General features: G+C 35.1%; 2 protein-coding genes and 3 pseudogenes across 4 annotated transcripts; 2 read left to right on the forward strand and 3 right to left on the reverse strand.

Moving 5' to 3' along the window:
* Positions 1-264: 264 nt before the first annotated feature.
* LOC120201890 lies at positions 265-4,205 on the reverse strand (annotated as a pseudogene).
* Positions 4,206-5,589: 1,384 nt separating this feature from the next.
* Positions 5,590-8,370, forward strand: LOC120201900 (annotated as a pseudogene).
* A 582-nt stretch (positions 8,371-8,952) lies between these two features.
* LOC120201913 lies at positions 8,953-12,117 on the reverse strand (annotated as a pseudogene).
* A 1,245-nt stretch (positions 12,118-13,362) lies between these two features.
* Positions 13,363-16,796, reverse strand: LOC120201921 (probable chlorophyll(ide) b reductase NYC1, chloroplastic). 2 transcript variants are annotated; one of them, XM_039202441.1, is made up of 10 exons: positions 16,263-16,796; positions 16,058-16,136; positions 15,735-15,870; positions 15,554-15,628; positions 15,261-15,453; positions 14,869-14,937; positions 14,661-14,800; positions 14,378-14,500; positions 14,045-14,237; positions 13,363-13,811 (listed from the first exon to the last, which is right to left on the reverse strand). In XM_039202441.1, the coding sequence occupies exons 1-10, from the start codon at positions 16,635-16,637 to the stop codon at positions 13,626-13,628; spliced, it is 1,569 nt and encodes a 522-aa protein (XP_039058372.1). In that variant the 5' UTR covers positions 16,638-16,796; the 3' UTR covers positions 13,363-13,625. The 2 variants fall into 2 exon arrangements, with proteins under 2 accessions (XP_039058372.1, XP_039058376.1); XM_039202445.1 differs by having other exon boundaries at positions 16,338-16,795.
* A 2,786-nt stretch (positions 16,797-19,582) lies between these two features.
* On the forward strand, positions 19,583-20,541 carry LOC120194487 (transcription repressor OFP8-like). Of its 2 annotated transcripts, none has more exons than XM_039196796.1 (2): positions 19,583-19,814; positions 19,854-20,541. In XM_039196796.1, the coding sequence occupies exons 1-2, from the start codon at positions 19,602-19,604 to the stop codon at positions 20,451-20,453; spliced, it is 813 nt and encodes a 270-aa protein (XP_039052727.1). In that variant the 5' UTR covers positions 19,583-19,601; the 3' UTR covers positions 20,454-20,541. The 2 variants fall into 2 exon arrangements, with proteins under 2 accessions (XP_039052727.1, XP_039052779.1); XM_039196848.1 differs by having other exon boundaries at positions 19,583-19,810; positions 19,850-20,541.
* The last annotated feature ends 5,851 nt before the right edge of the window (positions 20,542-26,392 follow it).

A 26,392-nucleotide genomic window follows, 5' to 3' on the forward strand; every position in this document is an offset into this window, starting at 1 on the left:
TATGAACTAGATTATGGTTCATACTTCTTGCTGTTATATCTGTACTACAAAAGAAGTCGTAACCAGGGATATGAAAATTGATTGTCTGTTATATCTGTACTACAAAAGAAGTCGTAACCAGGGATACGAAGGTAGATTGTCGATGATTATATATCAACGGTGGCGGCCACAATGATGATGCTAGCGGCTTCAGGTGCCGACCGGCAGTCGGGGGGGAGAGTGATGTTAGCAATTTGCAACTAAAATTGTGTTACTTTCACAGACAAATTAACAGTAGCCTTTCTCGTCTGGCTTACCTGATACAAACAATGTGTATATAAACACTGTAGGGAGAGTCACATTGAATTAACTACACAAAAACGACTGTATACTCTAATGATCCGGTAAATATGAAAGTATGCGTTGAAGAACAGCTTCTTCATTATCTACAGCTTTCAAGAAACTCGAAACTCATCTGTTCCGGAAAATTCAAGGAACACCGTATGATATATCCAGACAACCACCAACAAACTCTCTTCAGTTTATGAACACCAACTTACATGAATTTACAAGCTGCCTGTTTCCAGCATATAATCCCCGGTTGCACCCGGTAAACACTTGCTTGGGCGAGGAATGCAGAAGACAATTCGTATTTCTTCAACACCATTTGGCTTCTTGTTTTTGCACCGGATGATCCATTTTGCTCGGTCATGGCTACTCCCGGTATCTGCAAAACATTAGAATAAGTAGCACTGAGGTTTTGTTTCTTATATCTTCTCCAAGCCCTCAGCTGGTAAGTCATCTTTATCGTTCGATGCAACTCCTCGATCTACACTTCTTATAATTCTTCTTGCTTCGTTTAGTAAACCGATTGCATGCCAGACATCTGCAACAAGCTGTATAGTGCTCCTCTCGGCGGAGATACCCTTCTCTTTCATAACCTGCAGGAGTTCTTCCGCTTTCCAAGGCTGTTTTGCTTCCCCGAATCCCCATATCAGAGTCTCATAAGTAGTCAAATTGGGGGAAACACTGATTTCGCACATTCTCTCATAAACTCTGGCTGCATGCTCCATTTTTCCGGCAGTGCACCAGCCACTGATGATGGTGGTGAAGATTACTACATTTGGATGTACACCGAACTTGCTCATGGACTTGAGAAGTGACTCAGCCTCCCCTGGCTCCCCGGCACGAATATAACCTTTCGCCAAGATGCTAAAGGCGTGGACGTCGGGTTCTATACCGGCCTTAACCATATCATCGAAGATCTCCTCACAATTGTCCATCAACCCTGCTGAGCTCCATGCATTCATAATCGTACTAAATGTTATAACACCTGGTTTGACCCCAAATTCTTCCAGTAGTGTCAATGCCTGGCAAATTATGCTTTTCAAAAGCGAATCATTCAACGAAATATGATAGAAGTAGCATTTTCAAATCCTAGTGCATGATTCCAGGAGCATTTTATAATTTACTAGATGGAGGAGAATGGTTTTCGGAAAAAGTAAACAAAAGAATTAAGGCTGCAACTCACTTCATCAACTCCGTCGGTATCTGTAGCATTAAGAAAACCTTTTATCAGAGAGTTGAACACAACAAGATTTGGTTTCACTCCTAGCTCCTTCATCCAGTACACAAACCTCAAAGCTTCCGTCATATTACCTTCTTTACAATATCCGGTCACGATGATACCGCAAGTACGGACATTGGTAGTCACTTTGTTGTTTTGCATCTTGAATATCATCTGTTCCGCTCTCTAAGTCTCCCCGGTCTAAGCATAGGCTCTTGCTATTGTATTGTAAGTGACAGCATCGGGTTGCATACCGGACACCACCATTCTGTACACCACGTTCCATGCTTCTTGTATGTTCAGCTTGTTGCACCATGCCCTAATCAGAATATTATATGTTCTATCATTCGGTTGAACATTTTCTTCCTGCAACATTGACTAGCAGTCTCGATGATTCTTCGGCCTTGCCAATATTTCCATATCCTTTCATAAGGGTATTGAAAGTACTTGTCATAGGCTTGCATCCGCTCTTCTTCATTTTCTGAAAGATTTTCATGGCTTCTTTCACATTCCTGGACTCCGAAAAGGAATTGATCATAGCATTGAAGAGAATCGAATCAGGCTTCAAACCATTCTCTTCCACTTTGGAGATAAGCGGAATAATGGACTTGTAACGTTTCAGACGGGTTAACGCCGACACAAGAGCCATGTAGGTCACAAGAGTTGGTGTGTGTCCTTCTTCCACTAAGATGTTGAAAATAAACTGAACTTCTTGAGGCTTCCCCTTCTTGATCAGAACATTCATTAGTTTTGTCCTTGCATGAACAGTCCGACAACCATTGTATCCCAAGCAAACAATGCATTTCGATTCAACTTCAGAATCCACCGAATCTGTACTTGAATATGATTGTTCATTCTCATGTACATGTGATACCTGTTACATTGAAAGCAATCATTATTTGATCATTACCATGCAAATAAAAAGCATGTGCTTATATAGGTAAGCATGCATACAAGGAAAAAGAACTGAACCAATTAGAAAAACAGAAAAGCAGTCGAAACGATAATACCGCAACTGCCGAAGCTTTAACCGGCTTCTTGCTCATGATTGTTCCCTCCTGATGCTTAACCATGGGAATGGACCTCCTCTTAGCCACACTATCCAAAGCTTCTTCTCCGCCCTTCACCATCTAATAAACCATCACCTTCCGCTTAACCATGTGGGGGTGGGGAACGTTTTTTCCGACTCGATTTCCTCTGTCAAAGATTACACCTGAAGAACCTATCCTAAATGGAACCAGATAAGGAATGAGGCAAAATCAAAACATTATGCATCATAAAAAATAAGTGAAGCAACAAAGATTTTTCAAGTAGTAGATCCACAGGAGCAGAAAATTATCAAATGTCACAGATGGCATCAAACACAATTCGGTTGAATTTTCGACTTAACGCAGTTTTCTTTAGATGCATGCACACCTCTAAACTAAGATTTTGGCAATGGTGTATGTTTCATCTTACACAAGAAGGCAATGAATATTCCGATCTCTTACAAAGTGCTTCCTTTTAATAGCTTAAAGGTTGCACTGTCAGCAGATTATAATCCAAGACTATCCAATAGTTAAGTCATCCCATCACACACACATACACAAGCTATGTTAGTCATACTCGGGTGTACGTGTCGGACCAGTTATGTATCCGATGCCGGGTTTGGTTAGAACTTTTTACAGTTTTTCATATACTAGAGGAGATCATATACCCATATCAAAGTGTCAGACACAGCTACGAAGAGTGTGCAACATAATAATTCTGTTATACCTTCTCAAGTTGCACTTTCATAAGCAATCTTTCGCATATCGAGACTTTTAGAATTCCTGGAAGCCTCCGGAGTTTCATATCCTTCGGACTGGTACAATCACTTGACGTGACTGCTTTCGATCCTATCACTGACTAAATCTGCTATATGATGACTAGATCTGTTCAGACGCCTGAACTACAAATAGTCATCACCACCCTAGGCCTACACCAACACTACGAACACATACGTAAATTGTCATGCAAAGCTGAAGGGGATTTCTATAGACTCTATTTGTCTAACTCTATCTTTACGTTTATATCTACAAAATCATCATACGTGGTTTTTCGCCTAAATCAAAAGGAGTGGATCACCAAACATCACCATCGGTGATGGACTGAGTCGCTCCCTAAATTTTTCAAATTTCCATATATTTTAAATACTTTCATTGTATTTTCTTTGTATTTACTATTGATAACATGCTTATGCACTTAAAATTTTATAAGTTCACCCTAAACTATTAAAGAATCGTCTCACTAATATAAAATCACGTGTCCGTCTCTTATCACCCCATTCTAGTCGTCAACAAATTCAAAAGTCTACGCTAACTCATGTTTTAACCAAGAAATGACAGCATATATCAGTCCATTAACAATCATACACAGGAAGAGAAAAAAAAAGAACAAAGTCTAGATGAACAGATTAAAATGCAAATTACCACACATCAACACAAGCAAAGTAAGACCAAACCCTGGAACTAAAACTAAAATGCCTGCAGATGTTTACACACACCAAGAACCTAAATCGAAATAAATAAACAAAACATTTTGAAGAAGAGCTGATGGTACCTCCAGAGAAATGGGTTTTGATTATGCATGGCCAAGACTTGAGAGAGAAGAAGGAGCCAATAGGGAGTTGAAATAGGGAAAGAAGTGAGTTGGAGTGTAATGGGGGAATGGTGATTGTGCTCTACACTTCCAACTGAGATTCTTATCCACAAAATATTATCAGAACCGGATTCTCTGCATGGGTTTTTCTTCTTTGTACATTATTTTTGGAATCACATGCTGCCACGATAGCTTTTGCTCCAGTGGCTAACAATTTTAGAGCACAGAAAATTTGTAAACTATTTCTATACTGATTTTTTTTTGTCACTGGACCGTTAAATAGTTAACTGTGTTAAAACGATAATGTTTTAGAAAAATAAATTTTCATCAAAACAACGTCGTTTTGCTTCTATATAACAATCGATTAATAATGTCGTTAGTGAGAAAATAACTGAGTTACAAAAATCTAAATGTATTACATTCGGTTAAAAAATTAAATGAATTTAAAGTAAAATAAATAACATATAAGATATTAAAGTTAAATGATGATTAGTATAATTTTTACCCTTTTATTTTTTCTGCTCTAATTAACCAACAAGACTATTATATTAAAAAAACACATGCCAAATTAACCCAAAACCCTTCAAGCCCGTCAGTCCAACCGGAATCTGGCCCAACTCTCTTTTAACTAGCATTTTTCATTTTTTGGCAAATTATGAGTTTAGTATTTAAACTATTAATTTTAATTCATTTTAGTATCTAAATTTTTTATTTTTTCAAATTATACATAACCTTTAGTTTTTATTTCAATTTAGTACTCTATCGTTACAACTTGACGCTTTTTTATGGGTAACTTACATCATTCATCACTCAACTATCTTCTCACCTTTATTTTGGTCATTAAAGTTTAATTTTTTATGTTAATTATTTAACTTTCAAATCACTTCTAATTTAATCACTCTAACTTTCAAATTTAATTTTTTTTTATTTTAATGATATATTGATAAAATAATAAAAAATATCATGTCAGAAAATATTATTAAAAAAATAAATTTGGGTGATTAAAACATGAACAATTTGAAAATTGAGTAGTTAAATTGATTTTTTTTTAAATTTTAAGAACTAAAATAGGAGTAAAAAGATAATTAAGTGATGAATGATATAATTTACCTATAACAAATGTCTTATGCAAAAGTTTCATTAATTTTTTAACAACAAAATATTAAACTAAAATAAAAATTAAATGTAAAATATAATTTAAAAAAATTAAAAAAAATTAAAAATTAAAACGAACTAAAACTTATAATTTAAATAGTAAATTATATAATTTACCTTCACTTTTCTCCTGGTCAAACAGTCCCACATCTATCAAAGATTGATAAATACTGGAGGGATTGTAGTTTGATTTTGTTAATCATAGTCGGATTTGTTGTAATTTGAATACAAAAGATTCAATCTTTTATCGTTTTCATAGAACTCCAAGTCAGCCAAAAACACCCGCAGGGATAGATATAGTTTGACCTCCAGGCGAGGCGGTCTCCAGGAAGAAATGGGTTCCAAATTTTCTCTTTTATAGTCTCAAATTTCCCCCTTTACGGATTTAATAAACCCTTTCTTCCTTTATATCTTCATTTTTTCTGCATTTTTGTTTTTTGGGACAAAATGTTGAGGATATGGAAATGGTACCAGAGCTGTTTATCTCTTCATCCTGTAAAGACACAAGTTATCAGCTCGGGTTTCCTTTGGGGCGTTGGGGATATTGCTGCTCATTACCCATTCCACCGCTATGAAAGTCTTCAATATAAAGTAAGCATCTTTTCCCCCCAAATCGCAGAAATCCCTTTTTCCATCTCTTTTTCCAGTTGATTTACCTTTTATGCCTAACTTTACCTATCTGAGCTAGTGAGTATGTGCATGTGTAGGTTTTATGTTGATTTCTTGTGGGTTATTGCAACATTCTATGATGATTTTTGTTTGGATTATATTCACATTTTGTCCATTAGCTCCAGGATTGTCTGCTTGATGTTCATAGTTTATCTTTGATTGAGTGCTGTTGATTGATACTTGATAATTTTGATTTTTCAAGTGGTGATGTAGATTCAATCTTATAATGGCAATGTCATATGAGAAATTTGTTGAAAACACGTGGTGATTAATGGCTTGGCTCCATCTCCGTAATGCAAACGAAGCCGATATTTGCTCCTTGGATATTGCCATTGGTTCCAATGTTTTGTCATTTGTGGTGATTATATTCCCAAACCTCATTAATAGTGTGCTGTTTAAGTAAGTCCTTAAGACATCCTAGTGTGCTACAAGGATACACTTGAGATGGAGCTGTTAAGAAAAGTATGTATGATGTGTTCTTCCCTCCTGTTGTGGTCTCAACTTTTTCGTGTTCGTGCCGATCTACTTGTGACTAAGCCAAAAATGTGTCTTAGTTAGCAACAATGTGTACCCAGGGTCATCGGTCACAATCGATTTAATGATGTTATGGTGTGCGGTTTAAGTCCATAAGACATCCTTGTTTGATGATAAATCTTAGGCGATATGAATTCTTCAAAGCTTATGCGGTTCTGATCACATAACTTCCCCCCCAAATGATTGCTTTATAAGAGTTGGTTGATCTTGTGTTTCATGCATCTGACACATTATCACCAGTTTACTGTTGCCTCAAGTTTCATAGCAAGCGTAAAATACGAGCTTACAAGTTTTACTTAATTGTCGAAATAATTTCCTAATTCGGTACCAAGATAATCTGGTTAAGCAGTTGATATTAAGGTGGTGTTTTTTGGTTGGCATCATGCATTAGGGTTAACTAATTTTGGATTATTCATAATTCGACGACACGGTTCCCTTTCAGCAGTCTCTACTTAATACTTATCCTTCTCTTTTAAGGTATTCCGGTATTCCGGTATTCGGTACCATAGGATTGTTTTCTTGCACTTTAAACGACCAATTCCTTCTGTTTGATGATTCTTGTATAATGATATCAAAAAATGAGCATTATTCCAAATCGACGAGTAACTAGCTGTAATGACGTATTTCGGATGTTTTACATATTTGTCCTCGTACTCGTGTCCAACGATTTGTTGGCAAGAACCATGTTTGCGTTTTCGGAAGTAATAGTTTCTATCATTCGCATGCGTGTTTGCTGAAGTAATAGTAAGACAATGATTGGTGTTTGAATTGGCAGGATGAAGATCAAGAATTTAAGGTCGTGTAGCTGTCACAAGTACATTTGGATTTGGATTTGTCGGACCACTTGGACACTTCTGGTTCTGGTTTGCTTTTTCTTCTTCTTCTTCCCTTATTTACTGTGATTTAATTAGCCTGATTTTTTCTGCCAAGTTCAAGGAAAAGAGAACTCTGAAGGTGTTCTTGGGGGCATTTGATGGTTAGTACCTAGTAAGACTAAGGGATTATGTTTTTGTATGTGATGGTTGAGTTAGCATTCTACATGCCTCTAACAAAATCAAGGTTTTTGTCGAGTTCAAATGGCTGTCCGGAACAGTGAAATTCTACTTTTGGGGATTGAACGTATGCCCCGATTCATTCCATAAAATATTACAGAATTCTTCCAATTCTTACCGATCGTATAGAACTAATACGAACTAATACGTATGTATGAAACTTAGAACTGGGTTTTATCTTGTAAGATTGGCAATACGAGTATATCTTGAACCGGTTATGCCGGCAGCAGCTAACAACCATAATCCTTTCTCCATATAAGTATGAAGGCTTGGACAAATTTATAAAGATGAGGTTTCAACAACGCCAAAGTTGGCAAAGTTCATCACCGCCAAAGTTGCATTGGATGGCCTTATCTGTTGTTTGTGTTTTTCACTTATATGGGGTTTTGCACTGGGAAAAACATTGATCAAGTGAAGGAAGACGTGAAGAGAGATTTCCTCCCGGCCTTGATTTTGGAAGGTGGCTATGGCCAGTTGTTCAGGTTGCGAATTTCCAATATGTTCCTGTGGCTAATTGTTCAGGTTGCGAATTTCTGATATGTTCCGGTGAGATACCAACTCCTTTATGTCAATATCTTCTGCCTGTTGGACAGCGCCTTTTTGTCATGGATCGAACAACAAAAGGATGCCCCCTGGAAGCAGAAGTTTACTTCTTTTACCTCAATGAAAGAACGGGGAGGCTAAAGCAGACTGAATTTTTTCCCTACTGATCGGAGTCTCAAGTGTACAACAGAAAATTCATGTACCGTTTGACAAAATTAATGAAGAACGCCTGAAATGTGGACTGGGGTTTTAGAGATTCGGATTCAGAGAGCGTTCGAAACACTCAGCTTTTTTTGTCGAATATTACAAGCAATCTTCAATCGAATGGGATGAACTCTGGGAACCCCAGTTCTTGAATCTATATAAATTGTTTACTGTTGGTATCTACCAATATGGATGCTGTGTTAAGTTTGTTATGGATCAATCTTGTTTACATGAGAAATGAATATTAACATTATCTATCAGCTAAAGTAACAAAGACAAAGAATCACGAAATTTAAGGAAAAGCACCTTGTCCTCATTAGCCTGTCATGCTTACTTTTTTGCCGTTTTATTACTTTATTCTGCACTTCATTTTGCTTTCTCAGGCCATGCACGAGATCATAGTGAACCCCCTCAACCCCACCTAAGTTTTTCTGAAAGGACTTAGAATGGATGAAAATTCAAATTCAAGGACCAAATTGAATAAAATTACCAAGTTGAAGACAATTTCAAAGCTGGAAGAATGCCCCCAATCCTGTTCTTTTCTCTCTCTCAAACTTCAGTTATTTTCAAAGCCAACCTAACTACTGAGATTGCAAGCAATTCAAGCAAAACTGACAGGGGAAAGCCTAGTTTTCAGCAAACCAAACTGACATCAACATTTCACCAATGAATGAAAGAATGGAGCAAACTGTATCCATTTCTGTGAAATCACTAAAAAAAATTACAAATCAATGAAAACCTTGGTTTAAAAATTAGAGGGGATTAAAATTGTGTTGTCTCCATGAAAAAAAAAACACAAGCCGACTCGAGTTTATATGAGTTTATATAGTATGTAAAAGAAGGGAGGATGGGAGCTTTACAATGTTGTAATGAGGTACGTTGCGTTGCGTCACGAGGTTGAGTTCCCGCTGAAACCCAAGTTGCTTTTCTTTAACTTCCGCATCTCCATTTCGCGGGTGGTTCGCCCTTCGTTGCTCGAGCCTGAAGGGTATAAACCATATTCACTGGTGGGCTCGCTGTACTCGTTGCTAGCGGCATATTCCTCTGTGCCTGTGCCCAAGGCCATCCTCCTGAACCTTTTCATGTCTTCATTGTACTGGCTTGTATCGTATTCAGAGCTCTCGTAAGAGCTGTAGACACTGCTTTGTCCGGGTTTCATTCCTTCATTGAGATCGGACAATGATGCATCTCCTTCTAAGGCACGGACTACCTGTTCGGTTAAAGTTTTGGTTAGAGTCCACTTGTTTAAAGTACCACGCAGTCAAACGGAAAGTACGGTAACTTCACGTCTCAATACTTAAAAAGGCATTTGAGAGAAATTTGGCTAGACCAGTTACCTAGCTCATCCGAGGTCGACGTCTTGCTGAATGTCGCACGCAAGCAGCAGCACAAGCAACCATGCGAGTCATCTCATTGTGGTTATATTCCTTTTGTAACTTAGGATCAACCAGACTTTCAAAGTTTCCGTCATCCAAAGCTCGAGCGAGCAATGGCCTAGCCTGCAATACCAAATGGGATTTACTTAGAAAAGAAGCTATGGAACTTAATCCAGACTGCCGTACCGGAACTGGTTCAGTGAGTCAGAGAAGAATATTCAGATGAAATTATGTTTGTTTGTGAGTGAATGCACGGACAATCATAGACCAAAATTAATATAACTAACCCACTCCACCAGACTGTCTTCCATGTAAGACGAGCCAACAGGTCTGTGTCCAGTAATCAATTCCAAATGCATGACCCCGAACGAGAAAACATCTGATTTGTCCGTGAGTTTTCCACTTGAAGCATACTCGGGAGCCAAATACCTGAAGAGAGTGAGACTCAAGTAAATCGAAAACAACTAGCAATTTTTTTTAATCATTTATCCAATGTACATAGAAGAAAAGAAAGCAGATGTCTTCTTACCCAAAAGTACCCATCACCCTAGTAGAGACATGAGTGTTGAAATCGGAAGAAAACTTTGCGAGTCCAAAACCCGCAACCTGAAAGCAACATTTTTGTCCATCATCTAAACGACAATAGTGGGTGAAAACTCTCGAATATGCTTGCATTTTGCTTGGATTTCGTTTATGTTTCAAGTGTTAAGAAATTAGAATGAAATCAATACCTTAGCCTCAAACTTGTAATCCAAAAGAATATTAGCCGCCTTAATATCACGATGAATGATCTTAGGATGACCTGAAAACATTGGTAATGGTTAATAATACGACGCTGAAATCCTAAATCCGGAGCAAGCATGCAAGGGAGCAAAAGCATACAATCCTCATGAAGATACGCCAGTCCTTTTGCAGATCCTGTAGCAATTCTCATCCTGGTTGGCCAATCCACGGTAAGTCGCCCCTTTCCTGGAATTAGCATTCTATATTAGATCATTTTACCTGATGAATTGAACATTACTCAGCATCCACCATAACTGAAACAGGCATTATGATCTGCAACTTAAGATTATCTTACCATGCAAGTGAAACTCCAAGGTGTTGGTTGGAACAAACTCATAAACAAGCATTCTTGTCGTCCCGGAGATGCAATATCCTACCAATGACACGAGATGTTTGTGATGAACACGGCTAATAATCTCAACTTCTGCCTGAAACTCTCTCTCCCCTTGTCCACTTCCGGCCTTCAGTTGCTACTTGTTTTCCATTCGGGAGAACTCCACGGTGAACATACCCAAAACCACCTTGCCCAAGAAGGTTTGCATCTGAGAAGCAATCCGTTGCCCTTGCTAATTCTTCATAGGTAAACGTGCTCTTTGAGAAACCTAAGGCAATACCAGGCGAGGGTGGCGGAAGTGGGGTTTCAGAACCTGAATAATTAGATCCAGAACCGCCACTGCTGCTCATGAAAGGCGGGGGTGGTGGAGGCGGCGGCATTTGCTGAGGTTGCCATGCTGTAACTGGTGGAGGAGCGGGCTTTGGAGGTGCTGCGCCGGATTGATTCGCAGGCAGTGGTGGCGGATTTTGTTGCCGCCGATACTGATGTCCACCATATGGATCTTCTGGTGGGGGAAAAAAAGAAAACACTGATTTTAAAACTCGATCAAACTGAGATTTTCAAGTAAAAAACAGTGAGATCTCTATTTTCTGTATGATCCAACCAAAATCGAAGACGCACATGCAAATGCAGTAACAGCAATATATACAAAAAAAAAAAACCAAAATTATTATTCAAATGTCTCATATGGATCAATCTTCAAAACTGTCAATGAAATCCCATTTCTAAAAGGTTCAAATTTCAAAATTTTATGAGATATCAGACCTTTAGGAGCAGGAGGTGGCGGAGGAGGAACGAAGTAAATTTCGTCATCTCTTCTTCTTACAACATATACACAACAAACTCAAAAACAACAATATCGCCACACCCCCTATTGCTATCCCGACCACCATTCCCGTCGTCACCCCACTGCCCGATTCAGAAGGCGGCGCCGGCGGACGAGGTGGAGTCCCCGAACCCCTCGAAGGCGGTGGGCGCGATGGAATTCTCGGAGTAAAAGTAGGAGGAGACGGAGGACGATGATGGTGGCGTAGATGTGGTGGTTGGAGTCGGTGGGTAGGTAGAAGATGATGGAGGAGGAGATGAAGTGGAGGGAGCAGGAGGGGATGGGGTGGTCGAATGCGGAGGAGCTGATAGGGTGGAGGATGGCGGGCGGCGGAGATGTGACAGCGGTTGGCGGCGGAGTAGCGGCGGAAGAAGGCGGAGGAGAAGTGGAATTTGTTGACGGAGGTGATGTCGGGACCGGAGAAGCCCCTGGGGAAGGAGACGATGACATTATTCTCTCTAAAAAAACCCAGAAAAAAATTACAAAGCTCTAAAGAAAACTTGAATCTTTAAGGGTTTCAGTTAGCAAAAAAAATTAAATTTCGGAAGGTTTTTAAGAAACAAGAACAGGGTTCATAGGAAAATGAAGGGATTTGCTTGATATTGTGGCGTTTTGATAAAAAGTAAGTATTACTTGGCAGTTTCTTTTTGTTCAAGGTGATGGGAGATGGCAGCTGCCCCGCCCTTCGCAGCCGTGTGGTTTGTGCTGCGGTTGATTACTTGAAGACCCTTCTGAAAAATTTTACCCAAAGTTTGAACCATTTTTCGTGCTGGAAGCTGCTGTGCTGTACCTTATTGTCTAGTGGTAGCGGTAGTGGAGCACTCAACCCGCCTGAAATTTACCCATTTCGTTAGTAAAAACCAACGCCGGTCGAATTACGTCATAATAAAATTTTAGTTTTATAAATTGAAAATAATATCAATAGAATTTCTTTTTTAATTAAGATTTAAGTTTATTTAAGGGTAAATTATAAATTTCTCACTTAATTTTTTTCTCACTCCTATTTTGACCATTAAAGTTAAATTTATTTCAATTTATTTATCAAATTTTTTATTTATTCTTATTTTGATCATTCAAATATTAAATCATAAATAAAATGGTGACATGATAGTTTCATATGCTGATATGCCTTGTTTTTTATTGATAGTGAATCAACTTGTTATTCATATTATTTTACATTTTGTTTTGATTGTGTTATTCTTTCAAAGATGAAAGTTTTATAGTTTTATCTTTTTGTCATGTTGTCGTTACAATTGTTATTCCTTAACGTCTTCTTCGATTATTAAAGATAACGATGAATTTGTTTCATTGTCTCATACTTCTTAAGTTTATATTTTACTTAAATCATTTTAAAACTCAACCCTAAGCTCAAAACTCGAAAATTCCAAAACCATTATGATTTATAATATTCATCATCTTATCAACGTGAAATCAAAATATATAAGTCAATTTTTCTTGCTCACCTCTTCATCATTAGGATTTGAAAGAAGACGTTTCATCTTTGAGAGATCAAATATAATTTAAGTTATAATTTAAGTTGGGGTTTATAAAAAATGAAAAAATAGAGGGGTTCCATAATTTTTTAAAATAGAAATATACAATCATATTGTCATTAATTATTTAATATAAAAGTGATAATAAATAAATCGAAGTTTAATGAATAAAATAAAAAATTTAAACTTTATTAATCGAAATAAGAGTAAGAAGAAAGTTGAGTGGTGAAGTTTATAATTTACTCATATTTTCATATTCAGAAATAATTTAAATCGTGGATTATTATATTTTGTCAATTCTCCTAGCTTCCGGCATTAGCAAACACCTGTACATCTGTCGTGGTTGTTGAGACGGCGGCGTTATTTGTTCAAATTGATAGATGCATGCTTGTCCTGGGCTATGTAGCGTTTAGAATCGTATCAGTTCTACAGTCACCGGCATCATAATTGGCTCCTTGATTCGAACAATGTTTATACGGAACACGCTTTTCTCAGGTGCCGGGAAAGGCGCTGTTCGTGCTAGAAAGGATAATGAAGGCACAAACAACCGACAGTGAGAACACAGACACCCAGGTGTTTTCTGTGTACATATCCATTGCATCTGTGAACGAGAGGCGTGTACGGTTTTCAGCCCAGTTTCGAATGCGGTCCGCCTCTGCTGCGTATAAGGCCCTACCCTGCATATACACACATTTGCATTCAGTTCTAGAGAAATGGGGAAGAGGGAAAGGATCGAATGTCCGGAGAGTTAAAGCCGGAAACCGAGATTGCAACAACAGACCACGCAGGCTTCGAGAAGCAGCCTGTTCTTGGTGATTCATGACTGTATTTAACTGCAGGATGCCATTTTGTTATAGAGATTGCAACTATGTAACAAATGTTATTTTTTCTGCCAAAGAATCAAAAGTACCTGTTCATCAAACCAGCGACCTTGTCGGAGCCAGGCGGTGACTAAAGCTAGTAATATTCGAGGTGGGGTCAAGTAGTTGATGACCTTCCCAGTCCCCTTTACAACCCGCAATCGTGGAACGAGACTTCTAGCAACAGTTTCAGGAAGCTCACAGATGACATTAAACATTTGCTTGTTCTTTAAGGTCGAACCACTGCAAAAGAGCAAAACAATTATCGAACAATTTGTCGAGTTTTCCAATAGGTACAACCATGTCTCTCGTGTTTACCTTGTCAAATTACACATTCAAATAGATACACAAATAGTTTAGATGAGCTGAGAAGGCCAACATACCTTAAGAGCAGATCAGTTAGGACCATGCCGGGAGATGCAGTATGGATTCCGACTTTAGAACGTCTGCACTCCTTCAGAAGTGATACATGAAGCTGCCTAAGACCACACTTAGTCGAACCGTATCTGGAAGTTTGAGAACATAAAGACGATTAATCATCACTCTGAACTAATATAACAACTTCAGAACATCACAAGATTTTTAATGTTTTGTTGAATGAAAATTCCAAAAGTGTCGTTCCTGCAAGATATTCGCGTCCAACAATAACAGATAATGACAACTTACACAGCAGTCAAAGGAGTGCTAGATCCCCCGGAACCTGCTCCGTCCATGTTAAAAATGTGTCCCACCTTTGGCTGGTTATTCATTATGCGCATAGCTTCCCGAGTGCAGAGAATAGATCCGATAAGATTTGTTGAGACGATCTATGACATGATTAGATGGTCAGAGAAATGCTACTGCCATTATGTTTAACCATACATAACATACAAACCTGTCGAATATCATCATCGCTGAACTGTAGCAGCGGTCTAAAACCTTTGTTAGTGCCAGCATTATTTACCTGTCAATAGAATCCCAAACTAGAATCACAAAGAGTATCATATTTTTCCCACGAGTAAATGTTATACATCAAGATCTCATGAACAGAATTGGAAATGGCCGTTGGGAGAAATTTTCTTTGCAGTTCAAGAATATGCTACGGGTGAGACTATTATCGAGAATACTTCAGATAAGGTCATTCAGCTTGGTCCGAAGTAACCTCATACCAGTCCCCTAAAACATCAACAAACTAACATGACACAGCAGTTCATCTTGTATGAATGTGATTGCTTGGCAAGCAAGATAGAGACGGGGGAACTTACAAACTTCAAGCTTCATACTTACCCAAATGTTAACAGACCCGAGTTCATTCACAGCGAAGTTGGCTAATTTTTCAACATCACTAGGATCACAAACATCACATGCTATGCCGACCACTTTTGCTCGTCCCAGATTCTTACTAAATGAACCACCTGCAGTCATACCTTCCTTGAGGTTTTCCTCAAGTTCTTTGACAGTCACATGAACAGACTCGGGACTGCCTTCGCAAGATCCAGTGAAGATAAGATGTTGTTAGAGCTTTACCGACGAATATTGAATGTAAAGGATAATAAACTAGGAATGATTTCATACTCCACCTGCGAGAAGTAACAACCACGCAATCTCCCGAAAGAAGAAACTCTCGAGCAAGTGCTTTTCCCAATCCCCTTGTGCTACATTAGGCCAATAAAAAACACAAAATCACAATAGAAAACATAAGTTCCCTGCATAAAATTTTGTTTAGAAATCAAACCATCCTGGTAAAACCATATATTGCACCTTCCTGTTATAACAACATTTCTCGGACCGGCTCGACAGTGTTCCTCTAGAACCATATTAGCACCAATCATGGTTCCAATTATAATCCCTCCAAGCCAGCTATACCAAATCAATGCATTCATCTCACTGTCTCCACCTACAGAACCGAACTTCCATAGATGAATAGGCATCTAAACAGGGATGGACCTAGGGTGGCCAGCGGAGCGGTCAACCCCTAAAAAGTTCAAATTCTCGTATAGTTTAGGTGTTTCTATTTTCTATTAATAATATGTAAAAATTCTATAAGTTCGTCCCCAACTATACGACGATGTAAATTCGCTAACCTGACAGCTGAAAACCAGTCAAGAGTATCACTCCAGTGCTCATCATGGTCACTACATATCTTCCTATTTGCATAGATATCTGGTTCATGAGCGAAACAGAAAGGTTCAATTCAAGTTGTAATGAACTTGAATTACATAAAAGGGAGCTAAAAAACAGAGAAATTCAATTAATGAAACACAATTTACAAATATATATATAACTCACCAAAGAGAAAACTCCTTCAACTTTAGCTACAGTTTTTTCATATTCATCTTGAGATTGGGAATCGAATTTACTAACCCCCAAAACAGCAGATTTCAAAGATTTCCAAAACCCATCTCCTGTTTCCAACTTCACTTCATTTTCCATCAAAATCCCAACTTTTCCCGCACTTTCCATCTCTTTCTCTCCCACTGCTCCCCCTCCATAGTCTCCCCTGAATGACCGACACCTTTGAACGTACACCCCATAAGTGTTTCTCGTTATGATGGGCAACCGTAGAAAACGGCACCGTTTAATCCAGCTCCGCGGTTGTTCCTTGAAAGAAAACGGTTGGTCTTTCTGGAAACTACGTAAGTGAAGTTTTGCCAGTGCAGCCATTTTTGGCGGAGATTGAAACTAAAAGGGGAAAAATCGAATCTTTAAACAGTACTTATTCTTCTTCTTCTCCAACTTTATCGGCAAGGAAAGAATTAAAAAGAACCTTCCTTCCGATGATTATTTTCTCCTGTTAAAATTTGCCTTTCGAGGCAGACGAGCGTGATGACCACACGTTGAGCAGAACCTAATCTGCTGTCGTTTAGGTCGACACGTGGCGTTTTGTGTCGCTATTTTCGTTGTCGTGCTGGTTTGAAAGAGGTGACGCTCTTACGCCTTATATTTTCAGGCTTTTATTATATATGGTTGGTCACTCAGATATTATTTAATTTATGTTTCGATCATTCATTGTTAAAATCAATTTATTTTAATCATCTACTGTTAGAAATTAACGTGATATTGATAGTATTTTTATTATTTTTTAATATAATTTTTTTAAACATATTATATTATCGTTAAATTTTTTAACAGATAATTAAAATATAATTTTAAGTATAATTTTAAAAAAATTAGACTAAAAATAATTAGTTTACCCTTTAGGGTGCGTTTGGTTCACGGAATGTAAGATTACCAGTGGGAATAAAAGATTACCAGAGAATAGGATTACTGGGAATGTTGTATTTTGCGTTTGGTTGGTTTAGCAGGAATGTAAGATTACCGTGTTTGGTTAAAGGAATAAAGATTATTGGAATGATATTTGACCAAATGTCCTTATATATATTTGTATAAATACAAATTGTAAAATATTTATGAATTTTATTTAAAAAATTAAATTCATAATATTTATATATTTTTTTACAAAATTAAAAATATAAAAAATGTTTAATGAAAGGTTAAAAAAATTAACCCCTGAACTTCATATAAAATTTTAATTATAGATTTTTTTTGTAAATCTAAAATAATTTAAGGATAAATTTGTAATTTAACTTTCGTATAATTTTTATTATTCAATGACAGAAGAATGATATTTTTGAAAAAAAAATTAAGGGCATTTTAGTCCAAACGCCGTAAGTTACAATACCTAAGGGAATGGAGGTAATGACTTCCTGATAATATACCCCAAAAAATCTACTATTGGTAATAAAACATTACTGGGAATGAGATTTCCGGCCAACCAAACATGGGAATGTGAGATTCTCCCCCATGGGAATCCCACAATCCTTGAACCAAACACCACCTTATTGGTTTAGGATCTTCCTAAGAAAATAATTCATGATTATCTATCTAAGAAAACTAATGATTATAAATAGAGGATCAAAGGGGTTTAATAATACCAGTTGAGAGCTTTGAGACTAATGAAGCAAGTTGAAGGATGTTTTGTAGGAAGGATTCAAATAGATAAACGAGACAGTCGTCCTCTGAAAATTTAAAATTATTATATATTTTAATATTTTTTATGTGCTTTCCATCACACCCAGATATTCTTCCTCATTTTTATTATCTCACTTGAGTCTTTATCGAATTCGGATAGATCGAAACGATGTTCGATTAGGATCTCGATTTTACACGATTTTAAATTCTCATATAATTTATATAACTTTATATATTAGATTGATGATATAACACATTTTTAAAATGTTACAAGTTCGTATCATATAACATAAAATATTATATTCGATCCTCATCGACTTATTAATTATATAATTTTTATATTTAAAATCAATCCAATCCAAGGAAATGTCTATAATGTTGAGTAAAAATATACTGCTGGTTTTAACTTTCAAATATGGAAATTTACAGGTGACAAAAATATGTACCGATGTGGTAGTTTCCAGCATTAACAGGGAAAAGGTGCTAATATTGTCAGATTTGTCCTCTATATTTTGGAATTATTATTTCGGTCAATTACGAGTTCAGTTCTTAAACTGTTAATTTTGGTTTGTTTTGGTACTTAAACTTTTAATTTTTCAAGATCATATTTAAAGTTTAGTTTTTGTTTCATCTTAGTACCGACATTAAAACTTTAGTTCTTGTTTTATTTTGGTATCCCGTTTAAGTTTTAACGTTAAGTTTTGAAAAAAATAAAAGTTTAGGTATTAAAATGGATCAAAATTGATAGTTTATGTACTAAACATGCTAAGCTTTTACCGACTACTACTAAAATGAAAACTAAACGATACATGATTTGAATATCTCTAAACATTAATTAATTAATGTATAAAGTAACTCTTAATCCCTAAACTAAACAAGATTTCTTAATTTGGTACCTGGATTTTGGTTCATATTGGTACTTAAATTTGATTATCTTTCTCAACTTGATACATGAAGTTCTTCTCCGATTCACATTCTTAGAACTTGGTATTTTTATCCAGTTTGATCCTTCAACTTTAATTTCATTAAGGACAAAGAAAAGGACGGAGTAAAGATGAAAGTTTGAGAAGAGTTAACTTTGACTGGCTAGTGGCTATTTTGTCAAATTTTAAAATCGATAAGGATTTAACAAATATTTAAATAAAGAATAAAAATCAAACTTAATTTATCTAATTTTGAATTAATATTAACTTAACACATATTAAATCTAAACAATTAGAGAAATTAAACTTAATTTGTTTTACTTATAAAATTAAGAGGGATCTAAAAATAAATTAGATCCAAAATCTAGAGAGGCAAAGCACCTCCATACACCTATCTTCATCGTTGATTTAGGACTAAAATGTATGATAAATTATAAATTTAAGGACTAATTTGAGAAAAGTATCGAGTTTAAGGATTAAATATTTGAATTATCCCATTAATTAATGATTAAACATTATTGACTTCAAGAAAAAGAAAATTAAAAAAGTCCCTCTTTAATCCAAAATTTCCACATATAAAGACAAAGAAATGGACGAAAACGAACAGCAGAAAAATTCAATGATACAACTCACTAAAAATAATAATATTATTATAAAATCATTTCAACATTCGATTTTATCACCAATATTTAGATATTCACTTCAAATAAAACAAAATTCTCAGTTGGTGGAGATGGAAAATCGATTCAAGCGCCGAATATCTCGCATATTTCGGACCTCGTTTGGCTCCTGCCGGACCCGGAACGTCTCCGACGTCGCTAAAAAAGCTGTTTTCTCACTTAAAAACCACAAGTTCCGGTCGTTAAAGACGTCGTCGCCACCACCTAAGGGTCGGTCCTTACCTTCTTTTTGTAAACCCAGATGCTCTTATCAATCAACCCAAGAAGCAATCAATATCGATTCTAGAATGGCTGCTCCTGGAGAAACTCTCCCACGGCGGCGTAAAGTCTCGGCCAAGGCTCCTCCTGCTTCGCCTATACCGCATTTGCAGCTCTTCTCCGACTGTAAAGACTTTGGTTTCTACGAGAAAAAGAAGAGCTCAGCCACAAACAAGAAGAAGAAGAAGAAGAAAAGAGTTCATGTCAAACGCAATAACACGCCGTTTAATTCCATGTTCTTCGGCTCATCTTCTCACGAAAGTGTTCATTACGGTGGCCGTGGCCGTGGGTGGTGGTGGTGGTTTAGCAGCGAAGACGAAGCCGAGACTCTTTTCTCTTCAAGGACTCTCTCACTCTCGTCATCGGATTCATCATCGGAGTGGCACCAACATCGTGATCACCGGAGAAGAGCTAAGATCGGGAATAAAGTAAAAGACAGCTTCGTGGTGGTGAAAAGTTCCGATGATCCCTACACTGATTTCAGGGCATCGATGGTGGAGATGATCGTCGAGAGAGAGATATTCGAAGCTAAAGAACTGAAACAACTGTTGCAGTGTTTCTTGTCGTTAAACTCTCATCACCATCACAGGACAATCGTCGAGGCTTTTACAGAGATTTGTAAGACGCTGTTCTCTAACTGGTCTTAAAATGCAGAACGACAAACAACTCGACAAGAACAAGAAGCAAACTGTTTCACTTTCTTTGTCTTCTGTTATTATTGCATGTTCTTGAGAAACTTAGTTGCAGTTATAGCTTCTTAGCCTAGGGTTGATCTAACTCTTAAGTAGCGTTGTTAATGAGATAAACTATGATCCATATATGTTATCCACAGTGTTTTTATCTTCTAACATGAATTTTATCGTCTCCACGAAAGATTCATTTTTTGTCTTGAAATTTGAAAACTTTTGCGGCAGCTCTGCTTTTTCTTTTGAAAAGACAGATTTGTTGTTTTGGATTGGTCAATTTACTAAGATATGAATGTTAGACTTTTGTTTTATTTTAATAACAACCTTAAATTTTAAAAAAAATTAGGTATTAAATACGTTAAGTTTTTAACGATGTGATATTAAAATATAAAAAATTAAAAGTTGGGTATGATTTTAAAAAAACTAAAAGTTTAGATACTAAAACAGACCAAGACCAACGAGCGTTGGTTTAAGTGGTAACAAATATCGCTTAAGCAATATCTCGGGTTCGAGTCATTGTGTATGCAGAAAATCCTCATTGGGAGACTCGCCCACCAAAATCAGGTGTGTGACCCAGGTCGGTCCAGATTAGTCAGAGTGAAGCCTTGAAACTGAAGGATAACAAAAAAAAAGACAAAAACCGATAGTTTAAGTATTAAATGTGTAACTAAATGTCTAGTATTATTAAACTTGTTCAAATAAGGATTAAATTTTTTTATGAAGTTCAAATTTTAGATTGGATTGAATTCAAAAAGAAAATTGATATTGAATTAAGATAACTTTTTTTCACAATAAGGATTTAATAAAGTAGCATCCTATAATTAAATGATTATTTTATAATTTTTAATAGTCGGATGATTTAATAAAATATTATATAATCAGATACCATTTATATAATTTATCTTATTTTAAATATTCTGAAATAAAAGAAGAAATTGTTGACGAATTTTTAGACCTTTATTTGAATATATTTGAAAATATGATGTTCTTATTTTATTATTTTAAAATATAAATTTTTTATTCGAAAAAAATTAAAAATATTAGACTCTTATATAAACATATTTAAATATATTATACTGTTATCAACTCTTTTATGCAAATTATATCTTTATTTGAACATATTCAAATTCATTAGACATTTAATTTAGGATGAACCGAAGGAGACGGTAGGACAATCGTTTTTAAAAAAAAATATATATCATTTATTATAGATTTTAATGTATTTTTATTAAATTTTATTTTATTTCCTAAAACACTATAAGTTCATTTTTTTAATTATAAACTATTATAAATTCAAATTCCTTCATTTAATATAAAATCATATATTCGTCCCTATTTTATTTTATCGCGTTGGAAATATAAACCTAAAGCATCAACTTTTGAAATTATAAAGTTAACGGGAAAAGGTTCTGGCATCGATAAATCATTGTGAACCTTTTAGCCGAAGTCTTCCAAGAAGACAACCACTTAATTCAATTTATTTAATGCAAGCAATTCATTCTGTTCTCATTACGTAGATAAAGACACTAGAAGAAACAAACCCATCCCACCATGCTCCCCTATCATTAATCACATGCAAATTTGTTTCTATATTATATAATTTAGGATAAATTATGTATTTAGTTTCTAAATTATTAGTTTCGATTTGTTTTAATATCTAAAAAGTTTAATTTTTATTTTATTTTAGTACTCCAGTTCAAAATTTAACGTTATGTTTTAATTTTTTTTTGAAAGTTTATGTACTAAAACGGACCAAAATTGATAGTTTAGATACTAAATGTGTTAGGCCATCTCCGGCCCTCATCTCTACTCTACAACATCTATATCTCTACTCTAAAGATGAAACAGTAATTCATCTTCAGTACTATCTCTACATATAATAAAAAAACAAAAAATGAGAAGAAGAAAAAATCCTCAACATTCAAATCAGAAAAAAAAAAACAAAAATATGAAGAAGAAAAAAATTGTAGCGCAGCTACAGTGCAACGCCAGTTGTAGCGTGCACTGTAGCCCGACGCCACAATCCAGCATAACAATGGCGATGGGCTGGAGCATAGAATCATCTCAAAAGTGGAGATGAATGCCACTCCAGCGATGCACTGGAGATGGCCTTAATTTTTTAATGGTGAAATACTAAATGAAACAAAAATTAAGCATTATGTGTGTTTTTGAAAATTTAGATACTAAATCAGATCAAAAATGATAGTTTAAATACTAAATGCGTAGTTTACCCTATAATTTAATATGTTTTCAAAAAAAATATTAAACATTTCAAAATTAAAGAATTTTTTTAACAATAATAAATTATTGAATAAAATATTAATTTTTTAAAATATTCTAAAATAATTATAAATGATAATATATATTTAGAAAAAGGGTAAAGTATAGTAATGGTCACTGAACATTTCTGAAGCTTGCATTTAGGTCCCCCAACTTTTAAAACTTGCAATACAGTCCCCCAATATTTATTCCGTTTGCAATATGGTCCCCCAACTTAAACCACCGCTAGAAATTAGGGTAAATTATATAAAAGGTTATTGAACTTTTCAGACACTTGAATTTAGGTCCCCCAACTTTTAAAACTTGCAAAACAGTCCTCAATTTCATTTTAAACCCCAATTTCCAAAGTAATTCAATTTCATTCTAAACCCTAAATTCCAAAATAATTCAATTAAATTCAATTATTTCAGATTTATTATTATTTAATTTCATCTATTTCATGTGATACGTATTTTTATAAATATAACAGTATTCTTATCTGTTGAAGAAATTTTTTAATTAAAAAAAGTAGTTAGGATAGAAGAGGTTGAAAATAATTCGAATTTTAAATAAAATGTTATTTTGACGTATAAATAAAAGTGTAAACTACTAGGTTGACAACTTAACTATCTAGCCCTTTTTACTTTTGTCATCGATCTTTTAAATTTATCAATCATATAACATAATTATTTAACTGTTTCAACTAAGCCACTAGTCATTACCAATTGATACAAATGATAAAGTGGCAGTTAAAAGGAATTGACATTATTATACATTCAGTCTTTATTATTTATATAATCAATTTGGTTCTAAATTAAATAGAATTTAATAAATTAATCATTTAATTAGGATCTGACATGTGTTAGCACATGATCATGACACGTGTCATTGGTGACACATGTCACCACCTAATATTATATATGCTATCAATTTGGTCCTAAATTAAATAAATTTAATAAATTAATCATTTAACCAGGATCTGACATGTGTTAACACATGATCATTATATATGTTATTAGTGACACATGTCACCACCTAATTAGAAGAAAATTAAGTTACAAAGAAGTAAAATTTGGGTATTGGGCAAACTCAAACTTGAGTCACGCAAATGAAAGATACAAGGTGGAGCCACTAAGCTAACACCATCGTTTGTGTTAAGAGATATATAATAATACATATACTAATAGTATGACCAATGCCAGAAAAAAAAGAATATAATGAAAAATGGAAATAATGAGATTTTAACTTCGGCAAAAAATTTGAAAGCAATAAATGATGGGAAATTATTATATTTTTTTACAATAAAAAATATTATATTTGATAAATTGTTTGATAGATTTAATATATTTTTTAAATATTAGTTGATACAATATTTAAAAGAAAAATTTAAGATTTATATATTTTTAAACTAAATTAATAATTATATTTTCATATTTATAATTCATGATTATATATATAATCTTAAGTTGAGTATTTCTAATATAATTAATAATTTTAATTTCTATTAAAAATAAAATATTCAAAAAATATGAATGATTCATACATTAATATATGAATATTTTTTTATTTATACATCTAAATATAAATATACTTTAATAAATATTTTTATTCGTATATTGAAATATTTTGATTAAATATAAACATATTTTAAATACTAGTTTATACAAGAAAAATAAAATATCAAAAATAAATGATTCATACATTTAATATAAATTGAATCATTTATATTTTCTATACATCTATATTTAATAAGAAAATAAAATTATTGGGGATTGTTTTACAAGTTTTAAAGTTGGGGACCTAAATTCAAGTGCCTAAAAAGTTAATGACCGTTTATATAATTTACCTTAATTTTCTAACAGTGATTTAAGTTGGGGACCATATTACAAACGGAATAAATGTTGGGGGACTGTATTGCAAGTTTTAAAAATTGGAGGACCTAAATGCAAGCTTCATAAATATTCAGTGACCATTACTATACTTTACCCTTAAAAAATCATCTCTATCTTGTTTCCACACATGAAGGACTTGTGTATTTGGACTTGGATGTGCACTTCAACTTTTGGTCTTTTATTTTCGTCCATTGGGCTTGAAAGCTATGTAAAATTGCGTAAGAGCCGGGAAAATATCTTTGGCAGATCTGAAAGTAGAATAATTCATTATATTTTACCATTTGGAATTAACTGTACAGTTTAATTTAAAATTTATTTTTTATTTCTTAAAATAAAAAAATAACCCATGTTAATTTCATTATCATCGACATATTTTTTTTATTAATCTAAGGATAGTTATAAAATGATATATGTTCGAAAGACTGTGGTCTCATGTTTGACTTGAATGGGTAATTTGTTGCCTTTGCTTGGAAACATAGAATGGGGAGTGGTTGCTTTCTCATTGTAATAGTTGGTTGAATCTTGGGGTCGTCCTCGTTAGGAATGGCAATGGGTCGGGTTCGGGGTGGGTTTTGCTCGCCCCGTCCTCGAACCCGAAATGAATCCCCATCCCCGACCCCGACCTGATCCCCGTCGGGTTTTTTATCGGGGCGTCCCGTGGGAGATTTTTTTGTCCCGTCCTCGAACCCGACCCGAAATATTATACTCAAACCCAAATCGAACCCGAAAATATTATATATATAATTAATATAAAATATATAAAATATAAAATATATAATTAATATAATATATATATATATATATATATAATCGGGGTGGGTCGGGGATACCTTTCCCCGTCCCCGAACCCAACCCAAAAAAATCCCCGATACCCGACCCGACTCGAACTTGATCGGGTTTCAAGTTTTCCCATCGAGTTCGGATCATTCTGCCATCTCTAGTCCTCATCTTAACCTAAACCCTAAACTCAAAGGAAACCCTCTTTTTCATTGCAATGAACCCATTGGATATGCCACGTTTCTTTAGCCTCCCCTCTTCTGTTAATGGAAAATTCTTTAGCCTCTAAGGTCTGAAATTTGAGTTCAAATCCGAGTTCAACTTTGAGTATGGAATGCCTTTCTGAATATAGTCCAATTTTATTGTTAAAGTTTGGGGAATATTGTCCTGTAAAAAGGTAGGTAGCAAAGCCTATTAGAACTCTAAGGAGGCCAGTTAAAGGAAAAAAGGTGCATATTTGACAAGTTTCAATAAAGAAGCATAGGCATGAAATAGAATTATAAATGTTTATAGAGATTTTGGATTTGAACATTATGAATATCAGAAATATGATGTATTTAATATTAAATAATTAAGTACTTATTTTTAAACAGCATCTACGTGTCCCGAACTAATAAAAAAATAAAGAAGCAGTAGGCTAGAAATTGAAGAAGCGTTTGAATTTTGAGAGCACGTGGCATAGACAAGGACTGGTTCCAACCCTAAACAAGAAGTGGCAGATTGCTTGTGGTTAAACCATCCTTACACAACAACTCAACCGTCTACATCTGGGTTGCATATTAGACTTGTAGTTAAGTTCCAGTTGGCTTGTTGGTCGGTTCAACAAACCGTTCCCTGGTCTCTATCACCGCCGCCATGTCAGCACTATTTTTAACGCTTTTAGTTAGGGGACTTTAACAATGATCTTCGAGGTAAATTGTGCGTACTCGTGTATAAATTGGCTAAACTACATTACATGTCATCTAATCATTA

This window comes from Hibiscus syriacus, unplaced genomic scaffold, assembly GCF_006381635.1.
Source record: "Hibiscus syriacus cultivar Baekdansim isolate YM2019G1 unplaced genomic scaffold, ASM638163v2 tig00000340_pilon, whole genome shotgun sequence".
In the NCBI taxonomy this organism is placed as follows: Eukaryota; Viridiplantae; Streptophyta; class Magnoliopsida; order Malvales; family Malvaceae; genus Hibiscus; species Hibiscus syriacus.